The sequence below is a fragment of the Pararge aegeria genome, chromosome 22 (assembly GCF_905163445.1).
Source record: "Pararge aegeria chromosome 22, ilParAegt1.1, whole genome shotgun sequence".
Classification (NCBI taxonomy): Eukaryota; Metazoa; Arthropoda; class Insecta; order Lepidoptera; family Nymphalidae; genus Pararge; species Pararge aegeria.
This window is the reverse complement of record NC_053201.1, coordinates 5,645,916-5,659,433: the sequence shown is the minus strand read 5'-3', so window position 1 is coordinate 5,659,433 and position 13,518 is coordinate 5,645,916. Positions and strand designations below refer to the sequence as shown.

General features: G+C 33.9%; 3 protein-coding genes and 1 non-coding gene across 4 annotated transcripts in view; 2 read left to right on the top strand and 2 right to left on the bottom strand.

The window, feature by feature from the left end:
- Window positions 1–451: 451 nt before the first annotated feature.
- LOC120633857 (short coiled-coil protein homolog) lies at window positions 452–2,936 on the bottom strand. Its single transcript, XM_039904227.1, has 2 exons — window positions 2,594–2,936; window positions 452–1,953 (listed from the first exon to the last, which is right to left on the bottom strand). The coding sequence occupies exons 1-2, from the start codon at window positions 2,856–2,858 to the stop codon at window positions 1,811–1,813; spliced, it is 408 nt and encodes a 135-aa protein (XP_039760161.1). The 5' UTR covers window positions 2,859–2,936; the 3' UTR covers window positions 452–1,810.
- Window positions 2,937–3,889: 953 nt separating this feature from the next.
- Window positions 3,890–6,223, top strand: LOC120633662 (39S ribosomal protein L19, mitochondrial). Its single transcript, XM_039903964.1, has 6 exons — window positions 3,890–4,066; window positions 4,146–4,388; window positions 4,657–4,799; window positions 5,021–5,200; window positions 5,497–5,651; window positions 6,040–6,223. The coding sequence occupies exons 1-6, from the start codon at window positions 4,003–4,005 to the stop codon at window positions 6,170–6,172; spliced, it is 918 nt and encodes a 305-aa protein (XP_039759898.1). The 5' UTR covers window positions 3,890–4,002; the 3' UTR covers window positions 6,173–6,223.
- Window positions 6,224–7,129: 906 nt separating this feature from the next.
- LOC120633617 overlaps window positions 7,130–13,518 on the top strand; it is a 383,246-nt gene continuing 376,857 nt past the window's right edge. Inside the window, exon 1 of the mRNA XM_039903863.1 lies at window positions 7,130–7,325. The gene's annotated coding sequence lies outside the window, so the exon portion shown is untranslated. The remainder of the gene's footprint in view (window positions 7,326–13,518) is intronic.
- On the bottom strand, window positions 11,504–11,576 carry Trnav-cac. The gene has a single exon. It is a non-coding gene; the product is annotated as a tRNA-Val (tRNA).

Genomic DNA, 13,518 nt, shown 5'->3' with positions numbered 1-13,518 from the left:
CCGAGAAGAGCCGAGAAGAAACTCAGTAGTTGCTCTTTTCCAACATCAACATTTACAATCATTTTTCTATTTTGTTGGAAATGAGAGCGAGGCTGGCTGCTTCCACTCTACCTTGTCATTGAGGAATTCATCAAATGTATAGTAACCTTGCTGTTCTAGATGCGTTTTTACACATTTTTTAAACGTATGCATTGGTAGGTCAAGAATTTTCTTAGGAATCATGTTGTAAAAGCGTATACTCAACCCCACAAAGGAGTTCTGCACCTTTCGCAGACGATATGCAGATATCACTAATTTAAATTAGTCTAAAAACTCTTTTACTACTTTATGAATCGTCCAACCAGTTCTTGAAATAAAAGAGTATTATTTTGTTTAATAATTTATATTTATAAGCTAGTTTAGTATACAATATTATTCAGTTACACAAACGCCGAGATTTTATTTAATACAAATAGAGCCCTTATACACTAGTAAAAATTGTGAACAAAAGTAAAAAGTGTATGGAATGTTGATTTTAAGACAGTAAAAACTGGGTGAATAAAATGTTACGATTATTTAAAAACCTTATTTTAGTAATAGGCTCCCTTTAATGCATATTTACAAAACAAAAAACAAACTTAAACATAAAAAGTGGTGCCATCTCTGTTGTATACAAATCTGTAATGTAAACTTAATTCTCAGTGTTGACTGTAGTTCCATCACTTTTAATGTGTAACTGTTTAAGAATTGTCAATCTTGTTTACTTCAGAGATTCATGTACAAAAGAATTGGCACCAGTATGTTACTATAAATTATTATACACAAATTCCTATAGATTGTAAATAATAAAAAAATTAAAAGTCAATGCAATTCAAAAATTATCCATATTAGTCTAGTAGTGTCATATTATACTCTCACTTTGTATTTAACACCACACTTAATATTTAATTTTTGACACTGGCAACACTGTAAGGCAAACTAAAATCAAAAATGTTAGAAAATATTTATATTTTTAAAAGGAATTGAGATTAGAATCTATCTAAAAATATAAACAGTATTTTCTAGTTTAACCTTTTTTGCTTTAGGACATAAAAAAGTTATAATCAAGGATTTTTTTTATTTGCTGTCAAGTTAGTGCTTCCTCATGTTACTCAATGGTAAATGATGATCTAAAATGTGAAGATGCTACTCCATAAAAGCAGAGATTAAAACAATCATTTAATATGGTAGCAATTCTGTTGGACACAACACACACTTAAATAACAGATCTGTAAATTAAAGCAGTGCTTTCCTGCTCAGCATTCCTTTTAGAGTACCACTACTTTTAGTCAGTTTAGATTTGAGACTTTTGAAATTCAGAAACAGCACCAATAAAAAACCTAAATTAAGATGTATGCTAAGAATCTGTGCTAGTTAAGTAAGAAAATCTCATTATATTTTTTCTTAAAATTGATTTTTTTTTATAGCAAATTTTCTCCTTAGTTAGCTTAATTGTAGGCTATAAGGGATATATCTATTTGAAGGGGACAAGGCTAGAATAATGTATGTTCAATCTTGAGGTCTTTGAGAAAAGCGAAATGTAAAACCTTTATTAATAAAATTATCACTGAAAAAAATTTGTTCTTAATTTTTTGATAACTTTACCAACATTAAGTTTTATTGCCACATATTAGGATGAATTATAAGCAAAGTATTCCTGCAACTCTCAGCATCGCAGCACCCGTTTGATATTTTCACAGATAACTCTGGACCCTTAAAAAAATAAAGCCCATAGAAGTTTTAGGACCCCCAATTTTTTATCCTTGTGCCCTTCATTTTATTAACACATACATTACTTCTTATTGACATTTGCTGTAGTGGATTGAAATACTGAAGAAGCTGACATCAAATTCTCTATGTACTGACCTAACACTTGGTTTTCTGAGCGTAGTTTCAAGTTTTCTTCTTTCACTGAATCAACCCTCTGTGACAGATCTGCAAATTTAAAATAATTGTAAACATTCTAAAAAACTTTTAATTTCAAAAAAATGTTTTTAAGTGTGTACTGGAAATTAAATTTGAACTGTATGAAACATGTGCATGTAGTGATCAGTTATACGCAAACAATTAAAATTTTTAATTAATTATTTAAAATTAATTTTATTAACAAAGAGCAATATAATATCATCATAACATAATAATACATATGTCAGTTGTCCACCATCTGGCTTGTGCCAGTAGTAGTAACTTAAAAAAGTTATGGAAACAAAGAAACCATACTAATATTATAATTATTGTGATTGTGAGTCTGTTTGTTTGTTTTTATGTAATCATTGTTTAGCTTAATTTCATCATGATGAAATTTGGCTCATCATTATGCACTGTGCACACTTTATCCCAAAAAAATATGCCAGACATTCTTGCCATGATTTAAATAATAAGCCTTTCATTACTTGTGCACTGCTTCATAGCTAAGCCAATCTTTGCTAAATTTATGATGGGAATATAGCATACATCCTGGACATGATAGGATAATTTTAATCCGGGGAGGACATGAAGTTACTGTGAAAAGTTGGAAATTTCGAATAGCTATTGAACAATCAATAACAGAAGACCAATAAAATTAGGTATTCACCATCCAATGTGTTCTGAAGCTCCAAAACTTGCGATATCAACCGCGCCTTCTCCTCCTGTTCATCTATTCCAGAATCCGGTTCAAAACTAGCTGGTCCATTCAACCCTGGGCTTGAAGAACCCCCTGTATAGGAACTCGGGAGTGAATCCATGGACCGGCCGTGGTCCAAACGGTTGTTGTCCACGTCGTCTGTTATTATCACTTGGGGATCGTCATCGGCCAAAGGGATGTTGTCGTCGTTACATTTTTGCATGAGAGAAGACATTTTAAACGGTATTAAAACTACTTCGAATTGAGGTCAAAGTAAATCAATAAATGTTTATTATTTTGACACATTAGGTTTGACAACTGAAAATTTTTTTTTCTTAATTCTTTCCTACAGGGAAAAGGCAAAGGTATATCAACTGACAACTGACAAATGAGTTGATTAACAATTTGCCTTGGGCAGTGTGTTGCAGCTTAGTTGCAGCTGCAGCTGACTGGCTGGCTGTGGCTACATTTTTTTATTCTGTTGGCACCACAAAAGTAATAAAAACAGCTAACGAAAACATGAATAAACTATTGCTACAACTATCCCAATAAAAAAAATTGGTTGCCTGTAAAGTCGAAAGTTTTACGTGACAACGACTTTGAGTGGTAAAATAATTTTAATGTGAATATTCATTCGTATAGTAGGAAGAAGGATGAAATAATAGTAACAATTTAAAACATTTATTTATACAAAGAATTATATTTAAAACATTAATTTATACAAAGAATCTCGCACTGAATTTCATATTAACAAAATTTTATTTTGTACCTTTACACATACATACGTATTTATATACAAATATACATACAATAACTTGCAATACATTTGCGTACAATGAAACAGCGTTTACTACAAAGGGACGCGTGCCTTTCACTTTTTATGTCTGTCTCTCTCGCTCTTAGGCGGGCTAACCATGCCCGAGTGGAAGGGACGCGTGCCTCTCACTCGCTCTCATTGTGAGCGCATAACGTGAGCGGAGCGTAACGCAGTTTCTTGAAGTGTCACCCGGCAAACCAATTTATAAGACTTTGTCACGTCAAAAATATATGATAAGTTGACTATATTTTGAAATATGCGATAACTATTGTTTTGTATGAAAAGACGATGAGTTAGCAACTTGTTAGGAAATTGAGTGAATCTCTCTAAATAGGATATCAAACACACCCAACATGATCAGCCTAATAGTTTGTGGGCTGTGTTGTCTAAGCCTAACTTTAAGCGGATTTTTGAACGTTAATATTATTTGTCAATGTCATGTCATCGGTACCAATTCTGCCATTTCAATCAACAAAAATTGTGATTCGGTTTTTTGGTTTTGTAAACTAGAAAATAAAATTGAATTAAAAACATTTTTCACAGTTAATATTGCTGTCCTGGGATGTCAGTCATACGTAAATCGTCCCTTGACATTTTATCTGTAGGGAAATGGATCCTTCGTAGAGGTTAAGTTTATTTTATAACCATAAAATTATTTTAAATATCGAAATAAACTTTTACTAATGCTTTGTTTTTATTTTTTAGATTGTCGCCTCTTATCTGCAGTACCTGAAAAAGTGGAGGTGGCTGAAAAAGCTCAAGAAGAAATTGAAAAACTTAGCGGTCGTAAGAGGAGATTTAATAATCCCGTGCTTGAGTACAGACATGTCTACCCTGAATTCCTGCCCGATCCCAATCCCAAATGGCGTAACAGCTTACGTGAAAAAATGGAAAGAGCAGATATGTTAAAAAGGAGAAGTCAAATTGACATACCAGAATTTTACGTAGGTAGGTAAGATGGCCCAGTAAGAACAAAAACATTTGGGTATCTAATGTTAAAAAAAAAAATTTACTCAATGACCTCTGTTGTAGCAGTTAAGGTTTTGTGTCATTTCAGTTATTTAGTGCAATCTGGCATGTGCCTTCCTACTTGCTTCTCTTCCAACATAGACTGCTGGTCTCTATTAGATGTGATTGTAGTCAAATGCTTGAACAGATTAAGAGCCCAAAAGATAAAAAAATTGTGACAAATGTAAATAATGTTCTGTTTTTTTAGGCTCAATATTGGCAGTGACTATATCTGATCCACATGCTCAGGGGAAAACAAACAGATTTGTTGGTATTTGTATTGAGCGCAAGGGTTGTGGCCTCAGAGCTGAGTTTATACTAAGGAATGTTGTTGATCATCAGGGAGTAGAGGTAAGAAATGAATTACTTATTGTATACCTGCATGTTCATGTTTTATACAATTTATATCATTATTTTTTGCTTCATTGTGACCTATAATAAAAACTTTGAAGCCCAATGTAATAAAGAGAACAGTGCCATAATCAGTTGTAAGACATTTAATCAGATGTGCTGGGTGACCTTTTGTATTTCAAATAACTACATATTAATGTTTTGTAAAAACATTATTTCAGGTCAAATATGAACTTTATGATCCTACAATACAATCAATACAAGTACTTAGGTTAGAGAAACGGCTAGATGACAAATTGTACTATTTGCGTGATGCATTACCTGAGTACTGCACATTCCCTCAAGATATGGACCCAGAAATGTTACCTGAAGGCACCCCTGTGCCTTTAAATCCAGTACAGGTATTATACACAAATTCAATATCTAATGGTAATCTTGGCTGACACACAAAGTCATCAACTAAAATTGACCCAAACATTGGGTAACACCTCTTACTAATAATTTAATATCCACCACCCTCTATTATGTGTTGGCGAATTTATCATATCATAACCAGAACTATGGTACTACAGGGATGGATATTGCTAATGTCCTAGTCTTATTTAAATCCATTTAAGTGATCCACTTACAATCATAAACAAAAATAAACATCAAGATTCTAAGGAAGATACTTAGTGTTAATTTGTTGCTAACATAGGTAAAGTTGAAACCAAAGCCCTGGCTCGAAAGGTGGGAGAGGCAAGACTTGAAAGGTGTCTCAAATATAGAAGAACACTTAAAAGAAAAGGACAGAGTTCGAAGGGAGTTAAGAAAAACGCCATGGGAGAAATATGATTTAATGAAACAATACAGGTAACACCAATGTTAATATAAAGTAAAGCTGCATATAAACAGTTCAATAAGAAATTAGTTGATTGACATATCTATCAACCAGAGTTAAGGTGGTTGAAGCAGAAAAATTGCAATTTAAAACATCTGTAAGAAAGAGAGATACATAAATATAAGCAGGATTTTCTGCAAGTTGCTCTTGACTGCCATCTCACCTGTTGGTTAGTGATGATGCAGTCTAAAATGGTAGTTGGGCTAACCTGTAAGGGGTATGGCAGTTATGTTATACCGATACCTCTCTTCTTCTCTTCAGCTTCAAAATGTCTTCAAGCAGTTGCAGGAGTTGTCAGATGAAGTTCTTGTCTAGAAGAATATGATTGGAATGCCTAATATTTTTTTTTTCACATTTTAGAAAAACAATTCCAGCTGAAGATCAAACAGAGATATGGAGCGAAGTTTACAACCAATTGCAACAAATGCGCGTATCCCGCAAGAAGCTATCAAGGAAACGTCTATTCACAACGCCTAAGCCGCAACTTGGCTAGCTAAAATAAATCGTTTAGTTTACGCTTAATAAATTAGATGTAATGTTAAAATTGTTTTTATTATGACATTTAAGTACCATAAACAATGACATAAGCATGAAAAAAATGTCGTCAAAATGATAGTGTAAATATTTTGCCAATAGATGGCGTAAGTCGATTAGCTGCGTTCTGCGTTTTTTCATAATGACAAAAACACGACGTCAATTCGTGGTCGCTGCAGTTATCAGAACATTAGTCTCCTCTCAGAGTGAGAAGGGCTTGGGCCTTATTCCGCCAAGCCGACCCACTGCGGATTGGTTGACTTCACACGCCCTTAAGAGCATAATGAACAACTCAGGCAAGCAGGTTTCCTTGCGATGTTTTCCTTCACTGATAGAGCAAGTAATATTTATTTGTAATTAAAACGCACATAACTCCGAAACTAGGTTTTTGATTAGACAAGTATTGATAATATTGTGTACCAAAGTAGATAAAAAGTGACGTACCTATTGAAAATAACATTGTATCCTCCGTATAGCCCGATGCATTAACATAACATTAACACATAAACGTAGCTATAATACTACAAATCTAGCGGGATCTGAATATTTTGACAATAGATGGCGTAACAACGTAAATAGCTACTGTTTGGTAACATGGTAACAGATCATTAAAATAAAGTTTGACTTTGACAGTTAAGATAAAATCTTCTTTACACAAGGCAACTATCATACGACTACCATCAGATTTCATTACGACCGTTATAGGTTTTGCATTTTTTATTTTTATGAATGAAAAATCATAAGAATACCGAAATTAAGTACTTAATCCATCTAGTTTTATAATACTTGCACATATATTTTAACAAAGTAAACAAGTCGTTAAATTATTTTGCAAGAGTTGACTATTATTATAATGTCGTATCATACGTAGTGTACGATATAAGTTAGCACTTAAAAGTGCAATCTTCGCGTGCGGTACGGGCGGTCTGCAGATTAATTATTTCTTTGATAGAAATCGAATGCTTTTATTAAGTATTGTAATGCAAAACTATGTATTAAGATACAATTAATCATCTCGGCAATGTTGTGTTAAGTTATAGTGTGATTAATATAAGTTTTCAATGTGAGGTTCGTGTTGGAATTTTCATGTTGCAGTAATACACCTGTCGCCGGTGAGAAACTTTTTATTGTACTTATAAACGAGTGAACCGCATCGGGCTTTATTAAACCCTTCTGGTAATCTTGACCTTTATTACTACAAAGTTTACAAAGTTTTATGATCACAAAACAATTGGGAATATGATTTGTTTGCATGCAACAAATTGCAATTGCATCGGTCCAACCTTGATTTATCGATTTGCGTGTATGCACTAAGTTGGGAGCAGTTAGTTTTTGTAATAGCATCTCTTTGTTTGTTCAATGTCTTTGATATCAGGAAATGTAGTTTTTAGAAGCTGTATAAATTACCTACTTATTATGCTGATAGGTCAATATCTTTGCCTGTACTCAAGAGTAAAAATCAAAACTTCTACTTTTGAAGACTGGTGATAACTTTTTACCATAATATTAACATGTTTTATCCTCTGATGCTACACACGCTATCCTAAGTAATTTTCTTGTATAATTATTTATATGAGTCAATACTACTTTTTTATTTCTAAAATATTTTATTACCTATCATAATTGGTAATATGAATAAATTTTCCCTTTAACTTGGGGGGTAACTTTAAACAATATTTATTAATCCTATAAATAGACTGTCGAGAGGTTGTGGAAACTCCATTGGCTATCATCTGCTGTGATCCGAAAAGGCCTTGCAATTTAGGTATTATATTAACATGGATGTGGATTCAAATGACGGTAAATTTTTACAATGCTTAGCAACAATACCTTACAAAATATAATGCTCTCCCTTTCTCTTGCACACAACATAACGTTGAAATTATGTTAAGCATAAAGTTTTAAAGTTCTTGTAATGTTACGGTTGTCTAATCTACATCTTAAGTGACACATTTTTGTGGCACATAAATATTTAAAAAAAATTCAATATTCAATTTAGTCATTAAATTGTTACCTTTTAATCATAAACAGAAAACAGATGGTACCACAGGGACAGATAAAAGTATATTTAGAATTAATACATTAATATAATATATTTATTTTCTACATTGGCAGTACTTTGTTATAATAACAATGAAGCATCCACTTTATTTTGTAGTACTTACCTTTTAATCGTAAACGGAACTATGGTACCACAGGGACACTAACGGTAATATCGGGGAAGGCTTTAGGATTTAAAGATGTTTATTTGTTGCTATCATAGGTAAAGTGGAAACCAAACCCCTGGCTTAAAAAGTAGGAGAGGCAAGTCTTAAAAAGTGTTTAAAATATTATTAGAAGAACACTTGAGAGACAAGGACAGAGTTCAAACAGAGTTAAGAAAAACACCCTGTGAGAAATATGATTTAATAAAACAATACAGGTAACACCAATGTTAATATAAAGTTGGTGTTACAAGTATAAAATTTACAGAGTACTTATTGCTAGTTTATTCATTCTGTACATATTATTCCTCCATTTTAACTACGGGGTTAGAGATTTAGTTCATAGAGATAATTTTTGACTTGTCCATTTTATTTAAATATAATCAAATAGTCTTTATATAGGTTACAACTTTGGCATCACTTTCGATCCCCAGTGGGCGTCAACTCTTTGCAGTCATAAGTTTTAGACATTTGATCATCACTTGGATGAAACCTGCATGCCTGAGAGTTCTTCTTAATGTTCTCAAAGGCATGTAAAGTCCACCAATCAGCACTTGGCCAGTGTGGTGAACTATACCTAAAAGATCTAGAGATCTGTGCCCACTAGTTGGTTGCTAAATAGTTGATGATAATAATAATGAGGATGAAGTTGATGATTCTATGAAAATGTTCAGATAAATAGATGTTCGGATGTTTATTTTAATTTTGTTTGTTGTTATAATTGTCACTGGGTGACACCACTGGGTGGGTCCTTAAGATATGGGATACTTTACATCCTGGGTAAAGTTTGTCCTTAGATATAGTTCAATATATATATAAGTATGAGGAGACCAGTATAAAATAAGTAGGTATACATAATATCATAAATGTTACTAGATAACGGTGGGTAGATATGAGCTTTACTTTGATAGTGAGCATGTTCAAGTATGGATCACTGGAGTCAGGGTTCGATTAATGGGTTGCGCGAAAAACTTTTAGGTACCCATGGGGTTTCTGTTAATCCCAGTCAGGCGTTTGGAAATAGTAAAACCTCGCGTATCCGTATTAGATCAAAATCCTAAATATTCCTCTGAGAAAGGAGTCCAGATCTAAGCATTGGGACACCGTCAGATCTCACTGACCCCATTATATAGAGCTTCACTAGCTTTCCATACACATTATCCTTAAATTCCATGCATATTGCCTTTCCATACATATTTCCATAAATACTATGTGTGACAAATGATTCGAGTCGTTAATCCAGCAAAAAAAGCATCACGTCGTTAAAGTCTTATATTTCACGGGATAAAAATACCTTTTGTGAAGTGTGGACGGTGTACCGTGTCTAAACTTGGGCAACTCTATAGGTGATGTTTTCACACCCAACGCGCTCGTTTTGTTGTCATCCGGTTTCGTAAGCTAGATAAACCACGTGTAGATAACTTAAGCACATAGGACAACGCCCTATCATTTGACTGATATTTTAAAGGATCAACATACTTTTTTCTCAGGCTAATGTAAAACAAAAAACCTATCAAAGCTGCGTGAACGCAGAAAGGCAGTATCTTTCAAATGTCAGAACATTAAAATTCCGACGTTATGCCACTTTTATTAATTAGGGGTCCAAAAGTTTAAGTAGTAAATAGGACTGGATGGCTTGAGTGTAGTAATGAATAATTAAAATTGAACTTAACTAAAGTTTACCGTAAAATAAAAAAGTTTACGTGCGCATATATAGATATTATTATATATATTATATATATATATATATATATTATATATATATATATATATATATATATATATATAAATGTTTAGGTAACTTTTAGATTTTTTCACGTCACTAAACTTCCTTTCGTCTTGGTAAAAACTAATTTTGGAAATCATTTATTGCTTCAAATTGCTCGTTGGCGCCATTCCTGTTTACGAGCTTCCATGGAAAGAGTTATGTTGCCATAAACAGCGCTAAACTTTTATGTTTACACTACTTCCTATATGTTACGAAACGATTGCGACTTGCGTGTGTCTATTGCAGGAAAATGGTGCTATTAAACTGTCAGTAAATTTGGGAAATAATCATACCCTAAATAATTTTTTATTTATAAAATGACATTGATGTTTTACATTTCTACTATCACTTTTAGTGTTATTAAAATTGTAATTGTTTGTTTATTTATTTGTTTGGATGGATGTTTGTAACTCATGTACGCCAGAACACATAGGCTAATTTTTATCCTATAGAATTGTACGGTTGACATTGTCTAGATTGGTAATTGTTTGTTTAGGAGTCCGAGAATGGCAGGGAAATAATTATCCAGGAAAAATACACCGTTACGATCGGACCAAATATTCGTCCATCCGTCCCTCTCTTCCTACCGTCCGTATGTCCGGCTGTCTCTCTGTGTGTCATCCAATCTTTTACATTTTTAATATTAGTAAGATAAGTTTTATTAAGATTACTCCTGCCCACGTTAGCTGGGATGAATGTCTGTCTGATAAACCTAAATCTAAACCATTATTACCACTATCAGCATTAGAATGTCATAGGAAGTACACAGAGATAATGTACCCTTGCCCAAACATATGTAACATACCAATACCTACTTATAAATCACATAATACCATACGTACATTATAATGAAAATGTTATCGCGACGAGATAAAACCAAACCTTCGGTGGTGATAAATTTCACGTTGAGAGCATACTACTTAGTTTTAGTTTTTTAGTTTTACTGTAAGTACATGAAACACCTTTAAAAATCTGCATGATGAGTAGAAATAAAAAAATTACATCAATAAAAGAAAGTTGACTTTTCGTATGATAAAGTATTAGTATGATAAAATTTTATATGAACATCTTTATTTTTAAAGCTTAGCTTGCTTTTTGGGGACAACATAAGTTTCTGAATATCACAGGAAAACAGAAATTCTACGATAAAATCATTTAGTAGAGTTCCTATAAATAAATTTATTCCGATTGAACTCTGGCTTTAAGAAGACTGAAAGTTTTATTTAATTTTTTATATTAACATGCATATTTTGAAATCTTTTTTAAATTAAAATTAATATTATAATAAGTGTCTAAATAATAGAAAAAAAATATAATCTGTTTCCGCCCGGGATCGAACCGGGGACCTTGTGCGTGTGAAGCACACGTGATAACCGCTACACTACGGAAACTTATATTAGCTGTGCCAAAATACAGTCCATACTGCACTTTACTTTGCTCGACTTAAGAGAAAAAATCCGCTGGACTTCAACTGCTGGACATATTAAGCTTTTGTTGTTCCGGGTCGGCCGTCACCTTTGCGAAATACAGGTTAGACCGCTACCATCTTAGACTGCACTTACCACCAGGTAAGATTGCAAGGGCTAATTTGAAGTGAATTAAAAAATACAATACCAATAGTTACGTCACGCAACATAAGAAACGTTTGTAGGGAAGGCTCTTTTGCCGCCATCCGCCAAAAATGCATTTGTGGTTACTAGATGACCTGGTTAACTTCGTAACACCTGAAGGACGCCATCTATTGGAAGTAAACCGAACTGGCATTATCGTTACAATTTTTTTTTTACATTCGTGGCTGTTCTTTTGGGCCTTTCCTTAGTTTCTTTTTCAAGCCAGGCATATAAACAAAAAGAAAAACCTTTGATTGGTTCATCTTTTTTCGTGTTTTTCCAATAATTTTCTTAACGTTAATAGACTAGCGCTTGAAGTCATTCTTACCTGATGGAAAGCGTTGATGTGGCCTAAGATGGATGCATATTCACTCTTGTTGTAAAGATACCCAGGTTGTAAGAATTAGGAAACACAGAACTCGGAAATGCGTTCCAACTCCAGCCACGTGTATAAGAAAAGAAGTAGTTATTGGGATATTGATAACAAAGGGATACATACGCTCGGCCTTTTATCAACTCCAAACACCTTTGAGAACATTATGTAGAACTCTCAGGCATGCAGGTTTCCTCACGATGTTTTCTTTCACCGTTGAAGCAAGTGATATTTTAATTAGACACACACGCGACAGTCACTCACCTCGTAACTTAAAAAACTTACGGGGTTCGTGCTGGGATTCGAACTCCCGAAGCCCCCGAAAGTAAAGTCGAGCTCCAACTTAATGCGCTATAACCGCTTTACCTCTTCCTCTCTCTCTAAATACTTTAGATAAATTATAAATGTTTTACAATATTGTACTCTTCGATTATTCAACCTACTTCTTATTCAATTTACTTTTGATTGTTGTTTTGTGTGTGGTATAAATAAAGATCGTACTCATCGGAGTTCCGAGTATCGTCACGTATTCTATCTTCCTACATTGCATGTAGGACGTGATTAATTGGATGCAGTTTAGTACTGCTACAGTTATAGTACATAATACTACATAGTAATTTTGCCCCGAAACAGCTTTTATTACTAGTGATTAACTGGCGATTAATAACTAGTTAATCGCAAGTTATAAAAAGATATTTAATAAATTGAACCGGCGATAGTCGGGTTAGAACTTTCGGGGGTACGTGATCGATTCCCCTAGCACGCATCTCTAACTAACGCAGTTAACTGTGTTTTGAGCAATTAAATGTCACTTGCTTTAAAGGCGAAGGAAAGTATCGTAAGGAAACCTGCATTTGCAATGAAAGTGTTCGTGGGAGGAATTTACGCTATCAGCTACTTGTTACGCTGATCGATGGCCAGGTTCCTGAGGGCAGCGGCCTCATCGCAAATCACCTTGTCGACATACATTCGCAGCAGCTCTAGCAAGTATGGTACACCTGGAGACAATCACAAGTTGTGAGTTATAAGTTGGCATGATGACGCGGTTTTTTCAGATTTTTCTTTAAATTTATTGTGAACTCGTTTTGGGGAGGATTGGTGTTGTTTGTAGTGTTGGTATAATTATTATAGTGGTTGGCTGTTTGTATGGGTGAGTTCTTTTAAAAAATTATATAAGTTTAAAATTTAATATTTTGAAGAACTTGCATATATGGGCGGCTAGCTGTGGGAATGGCGCTGGTACTGAGGTTCGTGCAGTATATACGGCACAAGTCCTTTTCGGGGCGAGTTTGCGGTAGATTTGGGGAAATGATTGGGCGAGCGCGTCCGCCATGTGTGAAGTTTTCCGCC